The 27635-nt window shown below is 40.1% G+C and overlaps 1 protein-coding gene across 1 annotated transcript; it reads right to left on the minus strand.

The window, feature by feature from the left end:
• Positions 1-1532: 1532 nt before the first annotated feature.
• On the minus strand, positions 1533-27354 carry gch1 (GTP cyclohydrolase 1). Its single transcript, XM_047362344.1, has 6 exons — positions 26474-27354; positions 18008-18117; positions 8715-8770; positions 6719-6750; positions 5967-6051; positions 1533-5482 (listed from the first exon to the last, which is right to left on the minus strand). Exons 1-6 carry the CDS (start codon positions 26826-26828, stop codon positions 5356-5358), a joined length of 765 nt encoding a protein of 254 aa, XP_047218300.1. The 5' UTR covers positions 26829-27354; the 3' UTR covers positions 1533-5355.
• Between the last annotated feature and the right edge of the window lie 281 nt (positions 27355-27635).

Raw genomic sequence — 27635 nt, forward strand, 5'->3', positions numbered from 1 at the left:
AAATACCTTCAATGTGCAAAGCAACTCTTAACAGACTGTGTTTTAGTTAAGAAGGAATTCCTAAAGTCACAGAGGAAGAACTCTGATTGGCTAGACTCCGACTGGATAATAAGGCACAGCTCTTAGATGACCACTGAGATCTGGACCTCAAAAGAAAAGCAACACCTTGCATTATGTGTATTTGCTCTTTATTTAACCAGGAGAAGCCTCATTGAGATGAAATAATCTTAAAGACATTCAAACCGACAGATATATGAAATTAAGCTCATAAAATCAGGCAAGGCATCCGCAAACAGATGTGTCTGACTCCAAGTCATCCAGCATTTCCAAGCCTCCAGTAAGCCTCCATGTCATGAAGTTCCAAGTTTTTTTCGTTCCAGGCAATTGGAGAAGCATACATGAAAGCATTTTTCCTATTTCTCTTTGTAAACCTTGGAAGGTTGAATAAAAGATAGCTCCAAGCAAGAAACGGACCCAAACAAGTCACCAAGACTTCACCAGCCTTTGGAGCTGCAGTTGTGATTTCTGTTTAACATTGCTAATTTGTCTATTTTGAGTGAGGCTCTGCTGGATTTAGTTCTACTTTCCCGTCACAGTCGTATTGTAAGTCTATAAGGTTTTTTTTCTGTAAATGTGCCCTTTTTGTGCAAATGACCTGGTTCTGAGTCCAATGCAAAGGACATCCAAAGATCCAAACCTGGCACATAAAGAGATGACCACCCCCTTCCCTGTCTGAGAGTGAACTGAAACAGCTTCTGTTTTAATCAGATTTATGTTTGTCTTCATTTCTGCAGATCAACAGTAATGGGAAGTCAGTGACCAATAGTAGCTGTTGATTTCTCCCAATACGTTCTATTCATTTATTCTTTCTGCAAATACTGTAAAAATAAAAACAGGTCTAATTGTCTTCCTTTAAGAAGCAACTGTTTAAAACTCAATGGAAATTAATCTTCAGATTAATTAAATGTTTTCATCAGCTATGACTGTAGCCAGTTGCAAACTAAACCAACTGATTACTCATTACAAGGGGAAAGTAATAAAGTGGCTCATGGATCAGAACACAGACTCCATCCTCTCCCCAAACAGGTTGACATAAATTTGATGCATTTGCTTCTCGGAGCCACTGGAAGTTATGAAGGGCCAAAGAAACATGTGAACACACGTCACTACCCAACTGCCTAACAACCGTGGTTTTATTTCTGCCCACATGGGGGCAGCAATAGCAGCAATAGACAGTTGCATCTCTCTACGTTTATCCATAAGAAATGCTTGTTAGTGTCCACCATAAACCTTTATTTCCACAGTGATGTCTGTCAATTCTTGAGCAAATATCTGTTTTTAAAGCTTCCTGATTCTTACCTTTTTAACAAATGTCTATAAAATTCAAAATAGACCCTGCTTATAATCGTCTGTAGATTGCTTAAATTATCTTATACTGGTTATAGCTGCTTTAGAAACTTAATATGAAAACCTTTAATTGTTTAAATCTCCTGACCTGGTGATAGGATCAAGTTATGATCAAACACAGAGTCTCTGCTGTCACATACTTTTAATATATTTGATTAAAAAGTCTTTAAAATGAGCACAACAAATAAACAAGGCCACAGAAACAATTAAAGCATTTGTTTTTTCACAGCATTTATCTTCCCTCTATCACACCACACACACACACACAGTAATACACAGACAATTACAGCTGCACAATTAAAACCAGAAAGCGGACATTGAGATGCACTGGAATGCAAAGCTGTGTTGCACCAGTAAACACAAAGTCACAAAACAACACAAACTTGTCTCCGCAGTGTTCATCTGCCAGGATGAAAACTGAAGAAAACACACACACACAAAAATACATTTAACAAACCTTTCATTGACAAAATATCTTTTCGGTTTTAATTCAGAGGCTGGTTGGCAGATAAAGGCCTTTCCCCGCAAAAGAATAAAGAAATGTTTCAAAAAAGGGACAATATTGGCGTTGTGCATCTGGAACCAATATTGGTTCCAGATGCACTTAGTTACAACAATAATTCAGTACAAGTTTGATTTTAAAAACATTGTCTTAATTAGCAGAAAATAATTTATTTGTTATGATTTTTCAGTGTTTTAAAAGTTTAAAGACATAGGAAGGAAGGATAGAATATTACAATTTTAAACCAATGTAATTGTTTGTAATAGTCTTTAAGTGCTGTAAAATTGCATTTCTCAAAATAACACGATTCTGAGAATAGTCAATAAAAATTTACATTGTGATTTCAATTGAAAATGTTATTTATATGAAATTTATGTGATACAACAAAAAGAAGTATATAGCTAATGCTAAAACCCAATGATCATTATTGTGATTTTCAGATTCAGTAAAAATACCCAGAGGTTATAATACCTCAGACATTTCTGATGTTTAGCATCTGGACTTTCCATCAGATCTGTAGGATTTTAAAGATTATTGGAAAGACGTTTGCATGTAGCACAGTTAGCATATAACATGCTGCAGTAGAACTGTATCAATGGTACATTGCAAATTACAGCGTAAATTAGATCTATTTTATTGAATGCTGGCTTCTAAATGTTTTGCACTAAACACTTTTAAAATGTCCTCCAGGAAGCTTTTACAGAATACTTTGTTTTAATTCTCTTCCACCTACTTCAGTGAAAGGTTTGTAGCCTACTTTTCGTGTAGTATAGCTAGCATTCAGAGTAGTTAGCATGTATCTTAATCATCATGTAGAATTGACAGCAATACGTTAATTAAAATAAGCAGAATCAGGAAGCAGAACAGTCAACATTTAACTAAATTAGCACTTAGCATAATTAGCATGTAGCGTGCTACAAATGATATCTAAATGTTGAAGCAAAAGTTAAACATAACAATACTCTCTAGGTATGTATAGTTTATATTGTAAGTTGTCGGTAAAAAATGATATCAGGTGTTTGTTTTTTCTTTTCAGTTGGTGTAGTTTGAAATGTGCAGGTTAAAAGGTATTTTTTTCTTCTCTATATTGAGTGGGCGATAAAGCAATAAAATAATTTTTAAGTGTAGATGAACGTTAGTACGTTTCTGGTGAAATTACACATTTCAACAGATACTGAAAGGATGCGGGTCACTGACACTTATACAAACGTGCTGTTTATGTTTCACAGTGAAACATCAGTTGTCTTTAATTTTAAGGAAAACTAGTAAACCAAAGCTTTAAGGTCCTGGGAGCTTTTTGCAGGTAAATCTGATTTAATTTTGCTTTCATGTTTTTTTTAACCTTGAAAAGTAAAACTGTGCAAGTCATTGCAAATCACCTCTAAAACAACATTTTGCGTGGTTTCTGAACTACAGTCTTGGTGACAGGAAGTACGCCTTTCCATTCTTGGGTTTTATGTATCAGGACATAAATAAAGATCTTAGAACCAAGTTCTAAAATGAGTCAAATCTAACCTTAAGCATAGAAAAATACACAACAAATTTAACGCCATTAATAATTAAACAACAATAAAACCAAGGCATAAAAGGCTGTTTTTGAAAAACTAAGTACACCCTTGCCTCTTCCATAGGATTAGAAGGACAGAAACAGCTTGGTGATGCCAATCAAATGTCTCAGATTAACTGAGGGTCATAAACTGCGACCACCTCTATAAAAACAGTGGTTTTGGTAGTTTGGTTGTTCTGAAACACAATGCCAGGGAGGAAACACTTCAGCAATGAAGTAACCGTTGCTGTCCTAGGAAGTAATAGAAACCAAACAATCCGAAGTTCATCATTCTTTGGAAATAAACATTATCCACAAGTGCAAACAAGATAATTGTCTATCTTCCCAGAGGGGAAGTCTGAGCAAATTCATCCCAAGCCCATAAAACAAAGCTTTATCTCAGACTCTACACACCTCAGTTAGCAAGGAGAAAGCCTCTTCCAAAAAGAATATGACACCATGACTTAAGTTTGCAACGTTGCATCTGAATGAACCAAAAGACTTCTGGAACAGAGTCCTTTAGACAGATGAGACCAATGTTGACAGAGGTGTTTGGGCTTGGTGCACAGCTCCATGCTTTGAGAAACACCTGATACAAACTGTTGAGCATAGTGATGGTTTGGGGAGACTGGGTATCTTACAGCATTAGCTACGTTTCCTTTACAAATGTGTGCAAAACTTTGTCAATATTCCGCTAATGTAAAAAAAAAAAAACAATTTCGCAATTGCGTTGTTTCCATTAAATAAGAAATGCAATTAAAATCACATGTGAATAAGTTTGTTCACACTATAACATCATCATCCTACTACCTTTTTTCATCTTCGTCTTTTTGCCAGTAGTCACATCCGGTTGCTGATCACGTTATTTTTGTGATGTGAAAAATGTGTTTCCATTGGAGGTTCGCAAACACCTTAAAAAAAAAACACCTCATCCAAGCACAAAACCTTCATATCGAAAAAACTGTTGGAGGTTTTTTCAAAATTGCTGTGTTTCCATTAAGCGAATTTATTTTCGTAATTACAATTTGTGTAATTTGATGGTCAATGGAAACGCAGGCATTGAGCCAACTCCTTTGTTCGTTTGTTGAGACCCTCTGTCCAACGAGAAAAGCTTGGCCCAAATCGGGTCAACAGTAGAACATGACCTCAAACAAAGGTTCAAACCAACACAAAATGGCTACATAAGAAAAGAATCACACTCCTGCCCAAAGTATAGACCTGAAAATGATTGAAATGAAATAAACCTCTGCAAATCTCAATGAACAGAACTTTGAAGAAAAGTGATGTGAGAGACTGAGAAGGTAGAAGGGAAAACTGCCAGGTACTGTTGGCTCCACAACCTGTTGCATTTTGGAGGCTTTATCTTTGTTTAATAAATAATAGTAGTGTGTTGTGTGTTTTTATAAATGAGGTTAGATTTTAAAATTTTTGAAACAGTAAATATAAGTTCCTTATGTCCTGATACGATACACATCCTTAAGGTAAGACGGTGACTTTACGACTGGATAAATTCATTCTAGAACTTGCTGCATGTCATATGAAAATGCTTTAGGGTTGTTTTTTCTAGAACCGGTTTTCAGGATAAACTATTTTTGGAGGCCAGTGAACATTCACACACATGGAAAAAAAAAACAAAAAAAAAAACAGGGTAAAGTGTGTTGCGCTGTCTGAGTTTAAACAGGAATGTCAGCGGCCTTGAGCTGAAATTGCTGAGGTAACATGCCGCTTCATCACGTCATTACAGAGTGAGCAAAAACACAGAGTAAACACCCTTTCACTGTCTTCAGTGAGACGGAAACACACCCACGCACAAACACACACACATACAGCTAGCACGGCAGGTGGTCCGTGCAGGTGGAGGTAACTCCAGGCAACAGGAGAAGAAGGAGGTTCTTCCTCTTCAGCTTCGGATGAGGGTCAGGAACTCATCACGGGTTTTTGGATCTTCTCTGAAGACTCCTAACATGGTGCTGGTAACGGTTTTACTGTTCATCTTCTGGACGCCTCGCATCACCATGCACATGTGGCTGCAGAGAGGAACAGCGCATGAGAAGGTAGTTATTTTAGATCAACAAGAGAAATACTAAAACAGACCATGTCAGCCACAGGTGTATATTACGTGAGTCAAAACCATCACATTTTGGTTTTCCAGCTGAATTATTAGCAAAACAAGCAAAATCAGAGAAGCTGTCAAAAGGCCTAGGTAGAACTGGAGGAGCTGCAATGTGAGAATCTGTTGACAAGGCGACTACTATTTAACACCCTATAAATCTCACTTTTATTGAAGAGTGGCCAGAAGAAGTAGTCCTGTTTTCAGTTAGCTAGAAGCGATGCAGCAAATGCATGCCACACATTTCAGATCTTTATTTCTAAACACATATACAACATATAATTTCCCTTCCATTTTAAAACTATGTAACGCTTTGTCTTGGTTTATTACATAAAATTAAAGATTATGGCTTTAACATAACAAAATGCATGACATTTCTGCATCCGTAGGGTGATACATACGTTGCCTCGACAACAACTCCAACCCCGGTGGGCTGCAGGGCCTCAGTAATGGCCACAGCAATCTGTTTGGTCAGCCGCTCCTGAACTGGGGAGGCACGAGGCAGACAGACAAATAGAGAAATGCAAACAGTGAGAACAAATAACAGATAAAGGACGACAGGATTTCAACTTTGGTAAAGACACTCAGTCACAAGAAAGCCCTGAATTCAAACTCCTGTCAAAGGATAAATTATCCTGACTAAACTCTCCCTAAGTAGAAAAGTAGCAGTACAGTATCATCAGTTTAAATGAGGAGTTCAATTAAATCAATTTATGGTCTAAACTTGATTTTGTCTCCAAATGATAAAAAAAACCATAATTGTCAAAACCTATTTAAAGGAAATATTCAACAAGGGGAAGATTTGGTGTTTTGAAGCAATTCCCTGCCCTCCCAGTGCAATAAATGCATTGCTTTTTCCAAACTCAAGGAATATTCAGCATTTCAATATTGACGAAAAAAGTCTTGAGAATTAATTTGTCCATAATCAGAATACAGAGATCCTTTAGTTTATCAGTTAAAGTTGATAAAACTTTATTTATATGTATAGTGCCTTTATCACAAGGTGCTTCACAATAGACCAAGTTCTCAAACCTGTATCTAAGGTACTTGTGTTTGCTCCTATTTTTCAGTTAGAAAGTTCTGGAAAATAATTTGAGATACATTTTGTAATGTTCACCAAAAAATCAGAGCTAAACATTTAAATGAACAGTACCTTGTAGTCGACGGCTGTAGATTTCAACAATCCTTAAAAGCAGAAGTGGAAGAAGAAAGGGTTAATAAATCATTTGATTCATAAATCTATAACCCAGAAATAAGCAATGATGGAGGGAGAAAGGAGATTTATTTTTGTTTTCTGCAGGTTCTTAATGTAAACATGCAACTTATTGATTAATTGTAACAGTTGTTATTTGAAAGGACTTGATAAAAATTTAAAAGAAACTTGCATTGCGGCATATTTATAACACCTACATATAGCATTTAATAAACCCACAAAAGGTCACAGAATATTCCACCAGGTTAAATATACAAATAAGATCATAAAAATAGGAGAGGAGTTGGCCTCGAGATCATTCAGGGTGAATATTTGTTTTTACCTTTTGTTTAATTGTTTAAACTTCTCTGGCTTAAAGTCTGCATAACATTTAGGAACAGTTGAAATCCTGGCCCAAATAAACCATTTTCCATTGTAAAAATCAGTTCTACGTGCTTAAAAATGTATTTTTATCTGAGCTTTCTAAGCTTAGTCTGACTGGGGGAAAGACAGTTTCCTGCTGCTGTATTTTGAAAACAACTGGAAGGACAATGCAGAGCTTGAACTAGAACTGACTGTCCTCATGATGAAGAGGTTTCTAATATTTTAAATGTTAGTTTATGCCACATCCAATAGAGTAGGGCCATTGCTCACCAACACAATAAATCAAACTCTGTTTTGGCGTCGCCACACATCCCAGAGAAATCGACCCAATCTTCCCTTTCAACCTGCTGCTCTTCTCCATGAGCGGAAGAACTTTGGAGAAGCTTGACCTCACAGACCTCCGGGTAAATGCCACAGGACCAAACAAGCAGTGTGTTGACGGTGAGAGCTCAGCATATACAGAAAGGAGGAAGTTTACAAATGTGATGTTTTCTGGAGAAAATGGTGGAGCTGGAATCCAAGCAAAGATTCTAAAAAATCTTCTCTCTGCTCCGTGCTCTGTGGATTACCTTTGGGATAGATTATAGCTCTGAAGGATTTTCAGATACGATTCTTTAAAATTTGGCTGTTTTTTAAAATTTATTTTCAGTCTAGCACCTGACATTCAAAGATAATCAATCATGCAATCATACACCTGCAACCACACAGTTCTGAACAAGGAAACCTTCACTTTTCTGCTATATGAGTCACAGTGCTGTAAAAAATAACACTAAAGCAGTTTTCAAATGATTTTATTTATAAATAGAAAAAAGCTCCCAACCAACACAGTTCTATGTGAAATAGTAATCACTCTCTAAACCTAATAATTGGTTGTGTCACTTTTATAACCAGTGAGCTTGAGACATAAACTGATGGCCAGACATTCATCCTCATGATTTCATGCCAAAAAGAAGAATTCATAGATTTAAGCAGTCCAGGTTGAGAAAAGGCAAAGCAGTCCCAGACCATCAAACTACCCGCACTGTGTTTGACTATCAGTTTGATTTTCTTTTGCTGAAGTGCTGTGTTTGTTTTACTCCACATAAATCAGGACACACACCTTTGAAAAAAGTTCCACTTTTGTCTCATCAATCCACAGAAATGTTTTCCAGACGTTTTAGAGGTCACCGCAGTGTGTTTTTTATTGGTAAATCTGGTGGCCTTAAGGCTCTCCAATGCTTACATGGACTGGACTGACTGACTGACGAACGGACAGACGGACGGACGGACGGATGGATGTTTGTAGACAATAAGCTAGGGAATAAATGTAACACACTCTACAATGTATTTGAATTTAATTAAAATGTCAATAATCTCTAGAGTTCCACCGTTTATTGTGATAAAATGAGCTGTCACTACAATGTGTGTGCGTGTGTATGTGTGCAGCAGCATGTTAGTAAGGGGTGTTAGTGACAATAAGCCTGAAGGTATTGGGGTCAGCGGGATCTGATGTTTTAATAATCAGCTTAAACACACACTCGCACAGAGGCAGACACTCGCAGATACTCCATCACGTCAGATGAAGTTTACTCACCTGGCCAGCTTGCTCAGGCCCAGAACCCTCTTGTTGGGGAGGTAACCGATGTGAACCTGCATGGCATGAAACATTCTCAGTAAATAATTAGATATATTCTGAAAGTGAGCTGCCGTAACATGACTGCAAACAGCAAGTAGGTGAAAGGTTATAAAATCTGTGTAAAATGAGACACAACTTGCTCAATTTAAAATAATACATCAGTTGCCCCAACATTCTCAAAGTCAGAAACCAGGATAAGACAGCAATGTTATCGAGAGTTCTGCATCAAGGCTGAGGCGAAGACAACTGTCCGAGATATGATTCCTACAGACGCAATGATGTTTTTAATAAAGTCCAGGTGTGTAATTGTGTGCGTATGGTTGTGTGGAAGTTAATGTAACATGAGCCTGAGCTGGTAACACTGACCAGGTTAGGGTAGACTAACACTAAAGAGACAGAGTTTAAGCGTATAATATTGAGAAAACTTTGGTTCAGTTTCCAAAACCTCACCAGTACGATAAAATGGCTGCCATGCTTTGATACCCTTTATTGCCAAAGGTATTCGCTCTCCTGCCTTGACTTGCGTATGAACTTAAGTGACATCCCATGAATAATCCTTAGGGTTCAATAGGACGTCAGTCCACCATTTGCAGCTATAACAGCTTCAACTCTTTTGGAAAGGTTGTCCACAACGTTTAGGAGCAAATTCATGGGAAAGTTTGACCATTCTTCTAGAAGCACATTTATGAGGTCATAGACTGATGGATAAGAAAGTCCGGCTCTCAGTCTGTGCTCTAACTCATCCCAAAGGTGTTCTATCAGGCTGAGGTCAGGACTCTGTGCAGACAAGTCAAGCTCATCCACACCAAACTCTCTCAACCATGTTTTCGTAGACCTTGCTTTGTGCTCTAGTGATGTCATGTTGGAAGAGGAAGGGACCATCTCCAAACTGTTCCCATAAAGTTGGGAGCATGGATCTGTTGAAGAATTCAGAGTTCCTTTCACTGGAACTAAGGGGCCAAGCCAGCTCTTAAACACAACCCCACAGCATAAGCCTCCCTCCTGCACAGAGTAACAATGCTGGTCAGAACTGGAGTAGAATTTAGTCCATCCAAAGGCTGCCATAATTGTTGTTTTTGAGCTCACATTGGAGCTGGAGGTTATACTGTCACACCTGTCAGCTGGGTGTCCATTGTGTTATGCATTAACAGCTGAGGCTGTTGTTCCATAAATAGTGGGACGGCTTTCTCACCGGCTTTGTGTTCGGTTTGTCTTTCTTCTCTCTTTTGAACATATCTCTCAATGTGGAAATTAATATGACTACTGTGAGGTTCAAATCTGAAAAAAACTGAGAGGGAAAACTTAAAAATAAAATATAAGTAAAAACACCATTTAGTAATCAGTATTGTAGCAATGAGTGTTATGCTGACAGGAACTGTTTTAATGCCGATGAGACCACATCAGGTGGAAAAGTCGAAAGGAGGAAGAATTGGAGTCGGCAGCATGGATGGCCCGGGGCTCTAATTCTCTTACACACAAACATTCAAGTGAGCTTCACTTAAACGTCAGATGCAATTTGCTGACTGGAGATGAAAAAGGGCAGGAGAAACAAGTGTACAAAGATCTCTCTTTTTCACTTCTTTCTTCTTCTCCCTCCTCTCTGCTGCGGTGGCCTCATATACAGACATCAAACAGGCTGCTACTTCACTCAGCTTATTTATGTTTACAAGAACGTGCTGTGAGGGATGATGAGGCTATTTTCAAGCTTTCACAGCCGTGTTTAGGTTAGAGCGAGTCTCTACATGCAAATCCAGTCAGAGGTTAGGAAAGGGATGCACCTAGTTTTCAAAAAAAAAAAAAAAATCCAGAATATTCCAGAATCAAATTTAGAACGTTCTGATTTGTTTTAGACTATTTTTGTTTTTTAGGTATAGATGCAAATTCGGCCTAGGAAGCAGGGTCGTAGTTTAATACTCCTCTCTGCAGCTTCTGTACTGCTACCCACCCATTACCCTATTAAGACAGTGTCTTGTCCACGGCCAAAATTTAATAGATTAAAAAATTATCTGAAAGGAGGAAATCAGGAAAATCTCATAAAAATAAACACAACTGAGACTGAAAATAAAAAACAATAATAAAATGTGGCCTAATGAACATAAGATCTCTCTCTTCAAAGACTTTGCTAGTTAGTGACCTGATTTGTGACAATCAGATTGATTTATTTTGCCCCACAGAAACCTGGCTGCAGCAAGAGGATTATGTTACTATAAATGAGTCAACTCCTACTAATTATTTAAATGTTCACATTCCTCGAAATACTGGGCGAGGAGGAGTAGCAACCATCTTTCAGTCCGAATTATTGATTAGTCCCACACCAATCAATATCTACAACACTTTTGAATATTTAATCCTTAGTTTTCCTCATCCAAATTGCAAAGCACTAAAACCACTTCTGTTTGTTGTTTTGTACCGTCCACCAGGTCCTTACTCTCAATTTTTAGATCAGTTTTCAGACCTTTTATCTGATTTAGTGTTAAATACAGATAAGGCTATTATAGTGGGGGATTTTAACATTCATATTGACACTGAAAGTGATAGCCTAAATATAGCGTTTGATGCTATCTTGGACTCAATTGGCTTTGCTCAAAACATTAACAAACCTACCCACCTTTGTCTTCATTCTCTGGACCTTGTGCTGACATATGGCATTGAGTGTAAAGACATAACAATAGTTTCTCATAACCCTGTCCTGTCTGACCATTTCTTAATAACCTTTGAGTTTAATTTAACCGAGTACTCCACACCTGAAAGAAAATTTCATTATAGTAGATCATTATCAGGCGATGCTGTAACAACCTTTAAAGAATCTGTTCCACTTTTTATTTCCTCATTATCACTGAAAAGCACAGTGGAGGGCAATAATTCTGTTTCTGCCCCTTCACAAATTGATTCTTTTGTTCATAGTGTTTCTTCATCATTGCGTGATGCATTAGACAATGCAGCCCCCTTGAAAAAGAAGGTAATCATTCATTGGAGGCAGGCTCCTTGGTTTAATTTAGATCTGCGTACTTTAAAGCACAATGTTAGAAAATTGGAGAGAAAATGGCGCTCTACACACCTAGAGGATTCCTACTTAATCTGGAAAAATAGCCTACTGTTGTATAAAAAGACACTTCGCCAAGCTAGAACAACTTATTTCTCATCACTAATAGAAGAGAACAAGAATAATCCTAGATTTCTCTTTAGTACAGTTACTAAACTTACACAGAGTCATAGCTCTGTTGAGCCATCCATTCCCTTAGCTCTTAGCAGTCATGACTTTATGGGATTCTTCTTAAATAAAATTTATTCTATTAAAAATAAAATCTTTGACATACTCCCGAAGATGATTACTTCATCCTCAGCAAGTGAGACAACCTTGGTGTTACTTTTGACCAGGACATGTCATTTAAATCCCATATTAAACAGGTTTCTAGGATTTCCTTCTTTCATCTCCGGAACATTGCCAAAATTAGAAATATCCTATCCAGGAGTTACGCTGAAAAACTAGTCCATGCATTTGTTATTTCAAGGCTGGACTATTGTAATTCTTTACTATCAGGATGTCCACAAAATGCAGTTAAAAGCCTTCAGCTGATTCAAAATGCTGCAGCAAGAGTTCTGATGAAAATTAAAAAGAGAGATCATAGTTCTCCTATTTTAGCTTCCCTTCATTGGCTCCCTGTTAAATCCAGAATAGAATTTAAAATTCTCCTCCTCACATATAAAGCCCTTAATGATCTAGCTCCATCATACATCAGAGATCTGATTTTTCCATATGTTCCTAACAGAGCACTTCATTCTCAGACTGCAGGTTTACTGGTGGTTCCTAGAGTCTCTAGAAGTAGAATGGGAGGCCGATCCTTTAGTTATCAGGCTCCTCTCCTGTGGAACCAGCTCCCAGTTTTAGTCCGTGAGGCAGACACCCTGTCTACTTTTAAGCCTAGGCTTAAAACTTTCCTTTTTGATAAAGCTTATAGTTAGAGTGGCTTAGTTTATCAGGGAGAGAGCCTTCCTCCCTCCCTGTTGGATGGAGTAAGGGGGAGTCAGGTTTAGCCTAAACTGTCTCAGTTATGGTTGAGGTGCAAACACACCGTCCATTTCTGCTACCTGTATGACCCCCTTTCTTTTCCAATGGTTATAATCAGTCTGACAGAGGGAGGTATCCCAATCCTTGTGGTTTTTAGTATAACAATGACCATCAGTGGGACCCTTTGTGGGGTGCCTTGAGACGACATTGTTGTAAATAAGCGCCGTTTAACTAAATAATCTGAACTGAAACTATCTGTGTAGTTATGCTGCTATAGGCTTAGGCTGCTGGAGGACATAATGACCACTTTCACCCTCTTCGTTACATTTTCACACTACTCTCCCATTTTGCATTATTTGCTGTTATTTCAGCTTTTAACCTTGTTCTCTCTTTTCTCTTCCTAGAAGCTACACCTGGCCTGGCTCTGTGTCTACCTGTGACACCTTTCTGGAGAGGGGCATCGTCCAAGCTTCTGCTGGCAACAACTTAATGCTCACCCTCTACCAATGATCCACATAGCCCTGTCTTTTAGTGTTTAACCCTTTCTCTCTCCTAGACATGGCAATTGACTGAGCTTTTACTGTAACTAATTATATCTGCTCTCTTTCAGACTCTAACCTTGAAAACTGGAGGAGTGAATGCTGCAAGACTGGATGCAATCTGCTGGGTTTCCTTAGACAGAATTTTTTTTTATCCAATTTGAATAAATAACTGAATCTGGTTACAATTAATTGGAATGTATGTACCTGACTGTTGTGAAGTGCCTTGAGACGACATGTGTTGTGAATTGGCACTATATAAATAAAACTGAATTGAATTGAAATTAAGGAAATATTTCAAAGCCACCTACTTAACAAAAAATATATATGCATGTATGCAAGTTCAGGTGGATGTATGGATGGAAACAACGTTTGGACAAGTTAGGTAATCAATTTGGGAAATCCACATATTCTGCCATATTGTATTTTCTTTTTCCATACTGTTCCAGACTTGAAAAATGCTTAAATCAAGTCTACATTTTCCACACTGGGAAGGAACCTTGCATACATAGTCTAAGCCGGGGGTCTGCAACTCCAGTCCTCGAGTGCCTCTGTCCTGTAACTTTTATATGCGTCCCTGCTCCAACAGACCTGAATAAAAACATGGAATGTTTTGTTGTGGAAGCTGCCCATCACTGTCATTAAGGTTACCTGATTTCAAAACTTTAGCTGGCAAGCTTTGGATGGTGTGTATGTAAAGGCTGGCTAACTCAGCAGGCAGCCTGACTAACCATACTCCCAGGGTTACTCTATAAAGATCATAGCAGATAAAGGTTTATACTTCTGCACAATAAAAATGTTCACCTGAAAAATAACTTAAATATATATTTATTCTATGTTTGTACGAGTTCATTAATTAACAACAATTCAATGTTACAGACAGCATGATTTGAATATTTACTATATTAATTTCCACTATATGCATGTAAATTGTATAATGTACTATAACAATTTTGAAGATGTAGGACTAATTGTTGACTTTTTGGTTGAAACTAAATTATACCATATTATGATAATTTTATTATACGTTCTCTTTCTTTGTGCAATTTTACCTCAATGGATCCTCAGGTCAGGAGATCTTTGCTAATGGGGAATAAATGACACCCTGCAATAAAATACAGACACCTAAAACAGCCTAATAAAACCCGCCGACAGCAATCTGCACTCTATCTGATCAGCAACATATACAGGAGACAGAGAGCCGGCTGCTGACAATGACGATGAGGTAAAGATGAGGAGGTTTGGAGACATGAGGTGCGGTACGTGTTTGTGTGATTCACTGCTGTCATCGGAGCCCATTTACACCAGTGAGAGAAAAAAAAAGATCAGCTGCAGGCGCCTATTGTTTTAAACTGACGTGCAGCTGCAGGTGAAGATGGAGGGATGGAAACAGAAAGAGAAGAGACAGAAGCAGAGGAGGCCGCTTTGTCAGGCTTTAGTGGAGAGTAATGATGTGAAACCAGCAGGGAGCAGGCTGAAGATAAACAGATCTCAGCTAATCTGATTGTTTCTCATGTTCTCTGCTGCTCAGACCAGCGGCCTCCAGACAAACACAAGGAATAGGTTTAAGATAAACATCTGCTTAGATGTTTCTGTCTTTGTGAAAAAGATTTTCTGTTCTACATTTAAAACAAAGTTTGCTAACTCAACTTCAAGGAAGTTCTCATTCATGAAACCATCGTGGAAACATTTTCATCTCTTCACAAGCTGACGTACTTCTGTCTAACGGATGAATGTCATGTCTACTTGATTCCCAATAGTTACTGAACGGATACTCTAACACCTCCAAAACTAACCAGATGTTTAAGAGTTTGAATTAGTTGTGTAAAAGGCTTTCAAATATTTTTTTCACTGCTGTATTAAAATCTTACTGTGGAATTTAGAAGAATCCAATCTTTAAACATTTATTCAGTGTTAATATATAATTGGTTCTGAATAAAATCACCAGTTGTACAATTATTGGTACCCCTGCTGGTAACTCTGTGTGTATGCTTCTTTTTCCCTCTGCCATCCAATACTCTTCTTTTTAAGAATTTAGGTCGGGGATTGAGATGGACATGGAGAAAAGTTGATTTTTTTCACACAGTGAACCACTTCTGTTCAGATTTGGTCGCATGGTTTTGTATCACCGCTCCTTGAACCGCCCCCTTAACGTGGTAGAGGGGTTTGAGTGCTCAAATGATCCTAGAGGCTATGTTGTCTGGGGCCTAATTGCCCCTGGTAGCGTCTCCCATGGCAAACAGGCTCTAGGTAACGGGTCAGACAAAGAGCGGTTCAAGAATCCATCATGAGGACTAAAATATCGAGGCACGTGACGTCGCCCGGTACGGCGGAGCCGGGGTCACACCCTGGAGCCAGGCCTGGGGTCAGGACTCGCCGGAGAGCGCCTGGTGGCCAGGTTGCTCCTCGCGGTTTTGGACACTCGGGTGAAGAGAGGGGCTGAGCTGTCCACTGATCACCGCCTGGTGGTGTGTTGGATCCGCTGGAGGAGGAGAAAGCCGGACAGACTTGGCAAGCCCAAGCGCATAGTGAGGGTCTGCTGGGAACGCCTGGCGGAGCCCTCGGCCAGGGATGTATTCAACTCCCACCTCCGGGCGAGCTTTGACCAGATCCCGGGGGATGTTGGAGACAGAGTCCGAGTGGACCATGTTCTCCGCATCTATTGTCGATGCTGCTGCCCGTAGCTGCGGCCGTAAGGTCTGCGGTGCCTGTCGCGGTGGCAATCCCAGAACCCAGTGGTGGACACAGGCAGTAAGGGATACTGTCAAGCTGAAGAAGGAGTCCTATCGGCTGTGGTTGGCTTGTGGGACTCCTGAGGCGGCTGACTGGTACCGTGAGGCCAAGCGTGCTGCGGCCCGGGCTGTGGCAGAGACAAAAACTTGGGCCTGGGAAGAGTTTGGTGAGGCCATGGAGAAGAACTACCGGTTGGCCTCGAAGCGATTCTGGCAAACCGTCCGGCACCTCAGGAAGGGGAAGCAGTGCTTTGCAAACACTGTTTATAGTGGGGCTGGGAGGCTGCCGACCTCGACTGAGGACATTATCGGGCGGTGGAAGGAGTACTTCAAGGATCTCCTCAATCCTGCCATCACGCATTCCCTGGTGGAAACAGAGGCTGGGGACTCGGGGTTGGACTCCATCACCCAGGCTGAAGTCACAGAGGTGGTTAAAAAGCTCCGCGGTGGCAAGGCTTCGGGGGTGGATGAGATCCGCCCTGAGTACCTCAAATCTCTGGATGTTGTGGGGCTGTCATGGTTGACACGCCTCTTCAACATTGCGTGGCAGTCGGGGACAGTGCCTCTGGACTGGCAGACTGGGGTGGTGGTCCCCCTTCTTATGAAGGGGGACCGGAGGGTGTGTTCCAACTACAGGGGGATCACACTACTCTGCCTACCTGGTAAGGCCTGCGCCAGGGTATTGGAGAGGAGAGTCCGGCTGATAGTCGAACCTCGGCTTCAGGAGGAGCAGTGTGGTTTTCATCACGGCCGTGGAACACTGGACCAGCTCTATACCCTCTACAGGGTACTCGACAGTTCATGGGAGTTTGCCCAACTGGTTCACATGTGTTTTGTGGACCTGGAGAAGGCATTCGACTGTGTCCCTCGTGATGCCCTGTGGGGGGTGCTCCAGGAGTATGGAATCGGGGGCCCTTTATTAGGGGCCATCCGGTCCCTGTACGAGCGGAGCAGGAGTTTGGTCCGCATTGCCGGCACTAAGTCGGACCTGTTCCCGGTGCATGTTGGACTCCGGCAGGGCTGCCCTTTGTCACCGGTCCTGTTCATAACTTTTATGGACAAGATTTCTAGATGCAGCCAAGGGCCGGAGGGGGTCTGGTTTGGGGACCAGTGGATTTCGTCTCTTTTTGCAGAAGACGTGGTCCTGCTGGTCCCTTCTAGCCAAGACCTACAGCATGCGCTGTGGCGGTTCGCAGCCGAGTGTGAAGCAGCTGGGATGAAGATCAGCTCCTCCAAGTCAGAGGCCATGGTACTCGACCGGAAAAGGGTGGCTTGTCCTCTTCAGGTTGGAGGGGAGTTCCTGCCTCAAGTGGAGGAGTTTAAGTATCTCAGGGTCTTGTTCACGAGTGAGGGAAGAATGGAGCGGGAGATCGACAGACGGATCGGCGTGGCTGCCGCAGTAATGGGGGGGGTTTGCATGTTCTCCCCGTGCATGCATGGATCCTCCCATAGTCCACAAACTGGACAGGCTGGTCTCCTTAAATTGCCCTTTGGACTCATACTTCATAATGTGTGTGTGTGTGTGTGTATGTGAGTGTGTGTGTGTGGCTGTTTGTCCTAGTGATCTGTCCAGGGTTTACTCAATCTTTCGCCCAATGACCACTGAAGATAGGCATCCAACCCTGCAAGGATAGGCAGAGGTAAATGGATAGATGAATAGATAATGAAATGCCATATATAAACCCAAGGAAAACAAGTAATAAAAACTAATAAGAACTACTAGGACTACCAGTGATGATTTTATAGAAAACAATTATTTATTAACTGGGTTCTTTACTAATTAAAGTTGAATTTTTCTAAAAACGTTTGTTTTTTTAAACTATGACCCTGTAATAAAAGATGAATATCATTTTAAGGCTTCTCACACATCTTTACGAGGGCTGCCATTAAATGTGGAAGGTGTTGTACTTGTTAGAAACCTTTTGCTCCTGTTTGCTTTCTGTATGTTTTTAGTGTCAGCTGCATGTTCACCCTGCCAAAGATGGGAACCAGGTGGTGTTCACACATGGAGAACATGTCTATGTCTTTGACGATCACCATCTCGTCGTGGTCTTCATCAAAGATCGCATCGTTCAGCACATCTATGGAGAAAGAAAAACAGGGAGTGAAACATCAGGAAAACATTTAATTAGTGGGTTCAGATTCAGTTTTTCACCTATTTTTAATATTTATGTAAAATATTTGTGTGAGTTTTTGCATGCATGGAAACATTCAGACAGGTGAATTGGACCAGGACCAGTTAGCCTCCTGTTTATTGTGGACTTTGGTGGTTCTCTCTGTCTAATTATAACTGTGTTTTCACCTTCCTGATGCTGCTTTTATTGTGTTTTTTAAGGTTGCCGGAGTTCAATAAACAGCTTTATCTGTATGTGACGACACAGGCGGCTCTCACTATCATCGCAGCGCTTTTTAATTTCCTGAATGGATATCTGGTTGAGGCAGAGGGAACTAAAACAGGTGAAGTCGGACAAACAGAAGACTGACTTGTTGCTTTACTACCACTTCTTCCTTCGGTCTGTGTAAACAGGTTAACGTTGTTTATTTTTTTATTTACACACCTAATTGTTAGGATATTTCCCAGGAACACATTTTCATTCCTAAACCTTATTTCATTATTTTACTGTGATTTTCAGGATTTATTATCTTAACAAAATCACCTGAAACTCACACAGTTTTGGCAAATTTGCTCTGGCAGAATGAAACAGTCCTTTGTTTTTAAGCTCAACTATTAGACATACAGGTCCTTCTCAAAATATTAGCATATTGTGATAAAGTTCATTATTTTCCATAATGTCATGATGAAAATTTAACATTCATATATTTTAGATTCATTGCACACTAACTGAAATATTTCAGGTCTTTTATTGTCTTAATACGGATGATTTTGGCATACAGCTCATGAAAACCCAAAATTACTATCTCACAAAATTAGCATATTTCATCCGACCAATAAAAGAAAAGTGTTTTTAATACACAAAATGTCAACCTTCAAATAATCATGTACAGTTATGCACTCAATACTTGGTCGGGAATCCTTTTGCAGAAATGACTGCTTCAATGCGGCGAACGTTCTCTTCACAATATCCCACAGAATCTCTATGGGGTTCAGGTCAGGAGAGTTGGCAGGCCAATTGAGCACAGTGATACCATGGTCAGTAAACCATTTACCAGTGGTTTTGGCACTGTGAGCAGGTGCCAGGTCGTGCTGAAAAATGAAATCTTCATCTCCATAAAGCTTTTCAGCAGATGGAAGCATGAAGTGCTCCAAAATGTCCTGATAGCTAGCTGCATTGACCCTGCCCTTGATAAAACACAGTGGACCAACACCAGCAGCTGACACGGCACCCCAGACCATCACTGACTGTGGGTACTTGACACTGGACTTCTGGCATTTTGGCATTTCCTTCTCCCCAGTCTTCCTCCAGACTCTGGCACCTTGATTTCCGAATGACATGCAGAATTTGCTTTCATCTGAAAAAAGTACTTTGGGCCACTGAGCAACAGTCCAGTGCTGCTTCTCTGTAGCCCAGGTCAGGCGCTTCTGCCGCTGTTTCTGGTTCAAAAGTGGCTTGACCTGGGGAATGCGGCACCTGTAGCCCATTTCCTGCACACGCCTGTGCACGGTGGCTCTGGATGTTTCTACTCCAGACTCAGTCCACTGCTTCCGCAGGTCCCCCAAGGTCTGGAATCGGCCCTTCTCCACAATCTTCCTCAGGGTCCGGTCACCTCTTCTCGTTGTGCAGCGTTTTCTGCCACATTTTTCCTTCCCACAGACTTCCCACTGAGGTGCCTTGATACAGCACTCTGGGAACAGCCTATTCGTTCAGAAATGTATTTCTGTCTCTTACCCTCTTGCTTGAGGGTGTCAATAGTGGCCTTCTGGACAGCAGTCAGGTCGGCAGTCTTACCCATGATTGGGGTTTTGAGTGATGAACCAGGCTGGGGGTTTTAAAGGCCTCAGGAATCTTTTGCAGGTGTTTAGAGTTAACTCGTTGATTCAGATGATTAGGTTCATAGCTCGTTTAGAGACCCTTTTAATAATATGCTAATTTTGTGAGATAGGAATTTTGGGTTTTCATGAGCTGTATGCCAAAATCATCCGTATTAAGACAATAAAAGACCTGAAATATTTCAGTTAGTGTGCAATGAATCTAAAATATATGAATGTTAAATTTTTATCATTACATTGTGGAAAACAATTAACTTTATCACAATATGCTAATATTTTGAGAAGGACCTGTATTTATGACTTTACAATATCAGAGAATATCCTGCTCTTATTTGTATAACATTGCCTCTAAAAATTCAATGTATTGAAAGATTAAATATCATATTTTAGAACCAGAAAGCCTAAAAATCTTGAAAGTTTAAAACAGAAATAAATCACCAGTGGTAATTTGAAAATGCACTTTTGAGGCATGTAGGTTATACCGAATTCCCACATAGTTTAGTACCTTACTAGCATCTCTTGCTTAAACTGTAAAGTGTCTTTTCCTTGATGAAAAATATCTTACTAATGGGAAAATGTTAAATGGATGCGTCTGCAACACGGAAAAGTGTTTGCAGTGAGCATACATAGCTTATTTGTAATGCACAGTTCATACACAATGTAATTCAAACAAAGGCAAAAAAGTACATTAAAAGAATATCAAAATGAACCTCACTGACGACTGGAGCTATGGCTTGAAGCCCCTATAACTACATTACTGAAGCAGCCCCGTGATGGACGGCTGACCGCTGGAGATAGGAACCAGCTCCCCCGTGACCTTGAAAGGATAATTGAATATAGACGATGAATGGACAGATAAGTAGAAGGGGGATTGGATATGTGTAAAAAAGTGAGACATTCAGCTGTTTCCATTCACTGCTGCTACATGTCATACAAACATTGTGCGACCTGCTAATGGTGACACAGTTGTTAGGCAAAATAGGACCACTGATTCCCATATTCATCAGAATAACAATGCTGGTCAGAACTGAGCCGAGCAGAAATGCAGACAATAGCTACCTGAATGCTACCAGCATTTCGGAGTTTTGTATTACAGTTTATGTCATAAATGGTCACTCTTCACTGTGGTGAAATACGGGTCCACAAGGGTTAGCACAGAGTGCATTTAAATCTCTGGTTTGGTGTGTCGGTTTGTTACGTCTTTAAGATTATACTCTCAGACCTTCTTCCTCACTGATAGTTTCGTTAAGTCCAAAATAACAAGTTAAACCTACAGTATAGTAAATAGAGATGTTTTGTCAGAGGTCAAATAATGGACTAGAGTATCTCATTGAGATCCAGATTACTGCAACGACGAAAAAACGGAAAAATACAAAATTAGCACAATTGTCTTTTTTTTTGTTTTTTTTAAGTCTTGAAACAAGCAACTCTCCACATTCCTGCATGCCATCAGCCACAACACCAATGCCCCACCCAAAACAGCACCACATGCACCTCGACACACCCGGTACTAACTCAAACTCCAGAAGGCAGTAATGACCACCACTGTGACAAAAGCCATAATTTACCTGGGCCCACCGGAAACCCAAGGCAACAAACATTTATGGCTTCATCTTCACCCAGTTAGCGAAAGCTGGATATCACACAAACAGATTAATACCCTCTGGGAAAACAACAATAGGTCCATAATGATTAGATAAATGAATCTGAAGTGGCCATCAGTCAGGCTGGGTGACAGAAAGAAAAGGTGGTTATCAGGTAACAGGAGTGTTACTCATAATCAGCCGTCATCTCTGTACACAAACAGACATGAGGACATTCTGAATGGAGCAGGACTCTCTCAACCCATTCATTCCTGCTCAAGCAGTGCTTTGCACTGGTTTTATGTGCTTCCATTGATGACTCAGATTTTTATCAATCATGTTATCCAATTAAGTAAGTGTCTGTTTGGTTCTAAATTCATTTCACAGAAGGCAACGAGTCCAAACTTCCAGCCAGGATCAAACAGGACAGCTTGGACAGTTTGTCTGCTGCTTACATCATGGATTCAGGCCTGGGTCAAAGACCTGCTCAGATTTACTCTTATCATGATGGTTGATTGTGAGTCCACAGCTGTAGAGACCAGTGTGCATCTACTGTTTAAATAACCCTTATACTACATGCAAACATAGACTGAAGACTCAGATTAACTAAAACATTTAGAGATTTTATAGCTTTCATTCCAAAAAAAGCCGCTAAAAAAAATGTCTGAGGGCTGAGTTCACCTTTGAAATGTAAAAAAAAAAGGGACCCATGGGCCGACATTTAAGGTGGAATCAGAGGTGCGATGGGGCCGGGCTGAAATCTGCCAATGGACGAACTGCCCTGGTTTGGTGGTTTAACTCGCTACAAACAACAGGTCCTTACTCGTTTATTTTACCTGTAGCGATGCTCTGCATGTGTCTCAAAAGACAATTTAGGGGGAAAGAAATATGTAGGAGCACTTAGTGTAAGTTAACAACCAAAATGAGTTCAATTCAGCCCAAACATAACAAAAATGCTTTTCAGTTTCATAGTTTAATGTTGGACAGCTTTTATACTCTCTTTACTTTCTCTTATCTGTGCTCAATTCAAATTGATCTGAAAATGCCTAATTTCAAGTCAAGCTCCACCCATTCACATGTTTTTCTTATTGCTGTTAAAAGAGGAATATCATTGAGATTGTCATCAAAGCCTATAAGTTTATTCTTTTGCTTTATTAAAGTCTACATTTTATATAAACATGTCAGCTAGCACAATCTTCATCAAAGTTTAGTGCCTTAATTTTGGTATGACACTTTTAAAAAAAACATCAAGATGGGTAACAATTACTTATACTTTGTCTCACTGTTCTGGCATGTTAGAAAGCGGAGATCTGGTCTTACTACGGTCCGGTTCAGACTGGGTAACACAGGCCCTGACTGAATGTGATGCAAGTAGAAAGCTTTAAGCATAATGCACTAACATCCTGGATGGCCCAGGACAATTACAGTTGCCATGTCTGGGAATGCTCCCTCATGGCTCGCAGACACGTTACAATAAAAGCTTTCGGTTTTCATAGGTCTTCAGTTTATACAGTTCAGTTTAATGCGACAGAGAACAGGAATACAGATGTGTGTGTAACAGCCTGACCACACTGCGCTCACAAAGCAGACAACCACTCATTGTTCAATTGTTTTTCAGATTTCTTCCAAGCAGACAGACTTTCTGATGATCCTTGAAGGCAGTTTAGACTTGGAGGTAGGTACAGCCCATTTCCACTTTTACTTTTCATTTGTCACCCATTTTAAATAGAACAATTTAATAAGTTGAGCTAAAGATGACTACGGTTTATTTCTTTCTGTGTGTTAAGGGAATGAGGGACGCTCTAGAAATGGGTACCAAATTCGGTACCTTTATAGGTACCGACCGAATTCCAATGGCACTGCTACCAAGTACCAATTCACGTAAAATCAAATGGTACCATGTTTTGGTACCTAAACGCATTATTGTGACACTGAGGGAGTAGAAGAGTGGGCGATTTTCCATGCCGGACATGAACACAGCATTGCACGCACAACAGCGTGATGACGTCAGGAGTCGCTGGTCCAGTCAACAAAGCATGCCTGATAGAAAGCGCTCGAAAGTATGGCTCCACTTTTCAAAATGCGATGCAGATTACGGTCGCTGCAACATTTGTGACGCGAAGAACAAGGCCAGCAGTGAGAATACTTCTAACATGAGGAAGCACCTGGTTAAGCACAAGAGTTTCTCAAGGCTAACAAGTGCTCAATTTTTGTCAGGCTTAGATCTACTCCTACGGCTCCGTTGGCACACCTGCATCTGTTAGCGACTGGTCGTCTGCAGCCAGCAACATGGAAGAAGAAATGTTTGAAACAACAGCGATGTCACAATACAAACAGCTGTTATTTTGATATATTCATTAAAGTTTATATATTGAGAAATAAACATGCTAAATTGAAAAATGTTGCAATTTTATTATTAAACGTTTTAACATTACCAGAAACACACACAAAAGTACCAAAAACTGGAACCATTGAGTACCGATACCGATTCCCAGGTACCATATCGGTTCAAATGTGAAAGGTACCCATCCTTAGGACGCTCCATTATATATTGACAAGATAATTGTTTCATTATATTTATTTTTGCAGCAATTACTGGCATTTGCTTTTATTTCTTTTGTAATTTATGTATTTTGGGACTTTAATAGAAATAGTCCTAGAAAAAAAAACATCACCTCAAATAAAATCCCACCATCTTCAATGCATATTATTGTGATTTTATGTGACAGACCAACACAAAGATCATAATTATACATTCTGAAAGAAAAGATACATAAAAATCTGAAAACGGTGTGCTGTGCATATGTATCCACCCCCTTTAATCTAATACCCCTAATTAAATCCAATTCGACTTATTAATATTTCACATTTGGCATATGATTTTATTTATTGTGCAATGAGTTCTCCAAATAAACGTCACAGGTTCTGTTTAACCTCTGCATAACCTTTCCTGTATATAGTCCTGCTGGTTCTGCAGTGGTCAACAGGAGGTTTTGAGGCTGAAGGCTGCGATGAAAGTGGAACCTGCACATGCACAAACACGGGAACACACCAACACAACAATGTGACACTTATGGAAAAACAATACAGGAGATTTCCACAAACATGTCCAGGCTTTGATCTGCATGTGTTTTTAGTTGTTCTTTACTTCCCAACAAGTCAAAGGGGAGGCTCCTGCAGCAGCCTATCAGCAGAAAGGAGGTGCACCACCTCCATCTTAATGGCAGCAGGCATACATGCCATCCTTTTCTGCACCATTGTTTGACCAGATCCAAGATGAGCTTCAACCACAAGTCAAAAAGTGTCCAGGTGACAATAGACAAAAACAAGAATCACCTGCTCTCCGTGCGGAGAACATTTTCACCCAGTGCATTCCTTTCACAACAACCCCTTTGACACCAAAACTACGTCCAGATGGAGCTGCAGAGGGGGCAGATCCCCAACTTCAGCCACTCCGACGCGCCGTAGAGCATGGAGAAGTCCACCCATATGGACCCAACAACCCCTGCCTGAGATTCAGTTTCTCCTATAAGCAAACCGGGCCGAGCAGATTCAGTAATTATCAGGAGTTACCGACCACAGGGTTACAATGCTTCAAGCAAGAGTTTCTTTCTTAGTGACGTAAAGCAGGTACAAATTATTTCTCTGCAAAGGAGAAGGTTTCTATGCCAGAGATTGAAAAATAAAATAGAAAAAATGATAACGATGAGTTAGTTTCTGTTCTTTACCTCCTTAGCAGCTCCTTACAACATCAGGTAAAATTCCCTGTCTTAATAAAAAGTATATAAGTATAAAAGAAAATAATCTGTTTTCAAAGATTAAATGTGGTAATCTGGACCTTCTTGTCATCAACTTCTAGTCATTAATGTGTATGTAATTTGGTGACAGTTGGATGCAGTTCTTAAAATTTTACGTTTTTCTTAAACTTTTGACTTCAGTGGCTTTAATCCAACTGAAAACAACTGAAACATGAAAAATAACACAGTATCTAATTATGGAGCAGGAGTAGATTTTGTTTTTAAAGTAAATCTAATCTACTTAAGAACTTACATTTTTGTTCAGGGTTTGCTGTTATTTCACAAGACTTCACAGGAAATTAGTGTGAAGCCTTGTACAGACAATTCCAGCATTTTTCCAATTAAATTTGATTTAATTCTTACTAACTGAATTAAACTCATAATCCTGGCAGAGTTATATTTAAAGTAATCTTAATTTTACCAACATGTTTCTTCTGATGGGAAGCAGTCTTAATGTTTTAGCGCGGCTCAGACACCTGACTTGGATCTGATAGAGAAAGATTAGGGTGATGGCAAGTAGGCCTTCCAACCCTCAAAGACTTGGAGCTTATTACCAAAAATGAGGACTTGATTGTTTTAATGCTAGCATTTTTTTTTTTTTACATTTAATTATTAAGAAGGGTAAAAAAAAAATATATATTTTTTTATTTTTTTCAAAACGGATACTCCTTTTACATTGAGCGACTGATAGATTCAAAACTAAATAAAAAGGTAGTTGCAAAATAAGTACTTTTGCAACTATTTCAAGCTCATTCTCCCCACTGAAATGTCTATTCATTAAAAAACTACCAGGCATGCAGGACTTTGGCCAATTGTTGCAACAAAGTGATCACAGGGAACATGACAATAAGTAAGCATGAAATACAAAAATGGCAACAGTATAAAGAGGACTATCACATAAATTAAATGATTAATTTTGTAACAAGCTGAAGTTTATTGTATCCTGTCTTCGATTCATATTAATACAATATCTGATAAATTATGGGACTGATGAGGCTCCTCATTGGTGCCACTGTCTACAGCGAGTTTGTCAGAGCTGCACACCTGTTGCCTGCAGGACAAATCCCGGACTCCTCTGAGCAGCTTTGTGGATTTAAAACAAACTCACCGATAATTTTCTCCTGGTAGCCCTTGGTGAAGAACTGCATGGCGGTGGCGGCCCTCCAGGGGGTCTTCAGGAGCCCCTGCCGCTCCGGGTCCTCCCCAAGCCCCCGCAGGATGGTGGTATAGGCTGCGGCCAGGGACGGCAGGCTCATCTCGTTGTCCTCCAGGCTCCTGGTGCGCTCCTCCTTCCAGCTCTCCATCACCGAGGTAGTCGCCCGGTGGGAGCCGGACTCCGCTGCCTGCGAGGCGACTGCTGGCCGCTTCACTATCCCGTCAAAGTGTCCGTTGAGGACGGAGACGCTGTCTCCGGAGTCCTTGGTGTCTCCTGAGCTGTACTTTGGCTTCTTAGAGTGTTCCATTGCCACGCTGCTTCCTTAAATCCGCCTGTTGAACCAGTTTCTACCAGTTAAACAGATGTAAGTTTAGGACCTGATGAACCGGTTCGGACCAGTTTTCCTGTACAATGAGGCGCGTTTCTGCTCTGAAAGTGGACAGTCTTCTCAGCCTCAGCACCCACTTTATAAGATCTGGGTAATCCAGGGAGCGCTCCTATTGGCTGAGAACACTACGAGGGGGTGGAGCCAACTCCTTTTAATTTAACCCTGATAAATTATCATTTTTTTAGAGCCTGCAGTGTAACGAGTAAATTCAGGAAGTTTTATACATGTGTATAAGCTGTCTTTCTATGTCTTCTAATTAGCCTTATAGGTTATTTCATATATGGAAAAATTCTGCCATTTTTTTCCAATCTTATTTCCATAATTGTTATAATAAGCTTTCCCCTGTTCTGTTGAATCTGTTGTCAGTAGCAGTTTTTTATGAGCAATATGGGTCACCCACCCAGGGTGGTAGTGGTTCGGGGGCGTCACGAGCATTCAAAAGGAAAAAAAAAAGTTAATCTGTCATTTCTGTTTGTATTGTCAGTTATTGGGGAATGGGTACATCTTTTTAATTGCAATGTTTACTTCTTTATTTCAGCGTTAATGACGGTTCTTGTACTCTGTACCATACTAATTACTGCAAGAACATGAATGCATTTATTTCCCCTTGTTTCATGTGATATTTTTCATTAATATGGATTAAAAAACATTCAACAAATGAGTTTTGGATCTTGTTTTGCTACTTTGGGACAAGTCTACTCATTAATTTGGGAAAAACTATACAAG

This window comes from Girardinichthys multiradiatus, chromosome 4 (genome assembly GCF_021462225.1).
Source record: "Girardinichthys multiradiatus isolate DD_20200921_A chromosome 4, DD_fGirMul_XY1, whole genome shotgun sequence".
NCBI classification, from domain to species: Eukaryota; Metazoa; Chordata; class Actinopteri; order Cyprinodontiformes; family Goodeidae; genus Girardinichthys; species Girardinichthys multiradiatus.

What these genes read in the sequence shown, in the direction of transcription:
- gch1 (XM_047362344.1), bottom strand. Translation starts at nt 26,828, where the DNA reads ATGGAACACTCTAAGAAGCCAAAGTACAGCTCAGGAGACACCAAGGAC. An exon ending in TGGTTCCCATCTTTGGCAGG is followed by an intron (nt 8,771 to 18,007) that starts GTGAACATGCAG and finishes CATGCCATGCAG; the next exon opens with GTTCACATCGGTTACCTCCC. An exon ending in CTACAGCCGTCGACTACAAG is followed by an intron (nt 6,052 to 6,718) that starts GTACTGTTCATT and finishes GTGCCTCCCCAG; the next exon opens with TTCAGGAGCGGCTGACCAAA.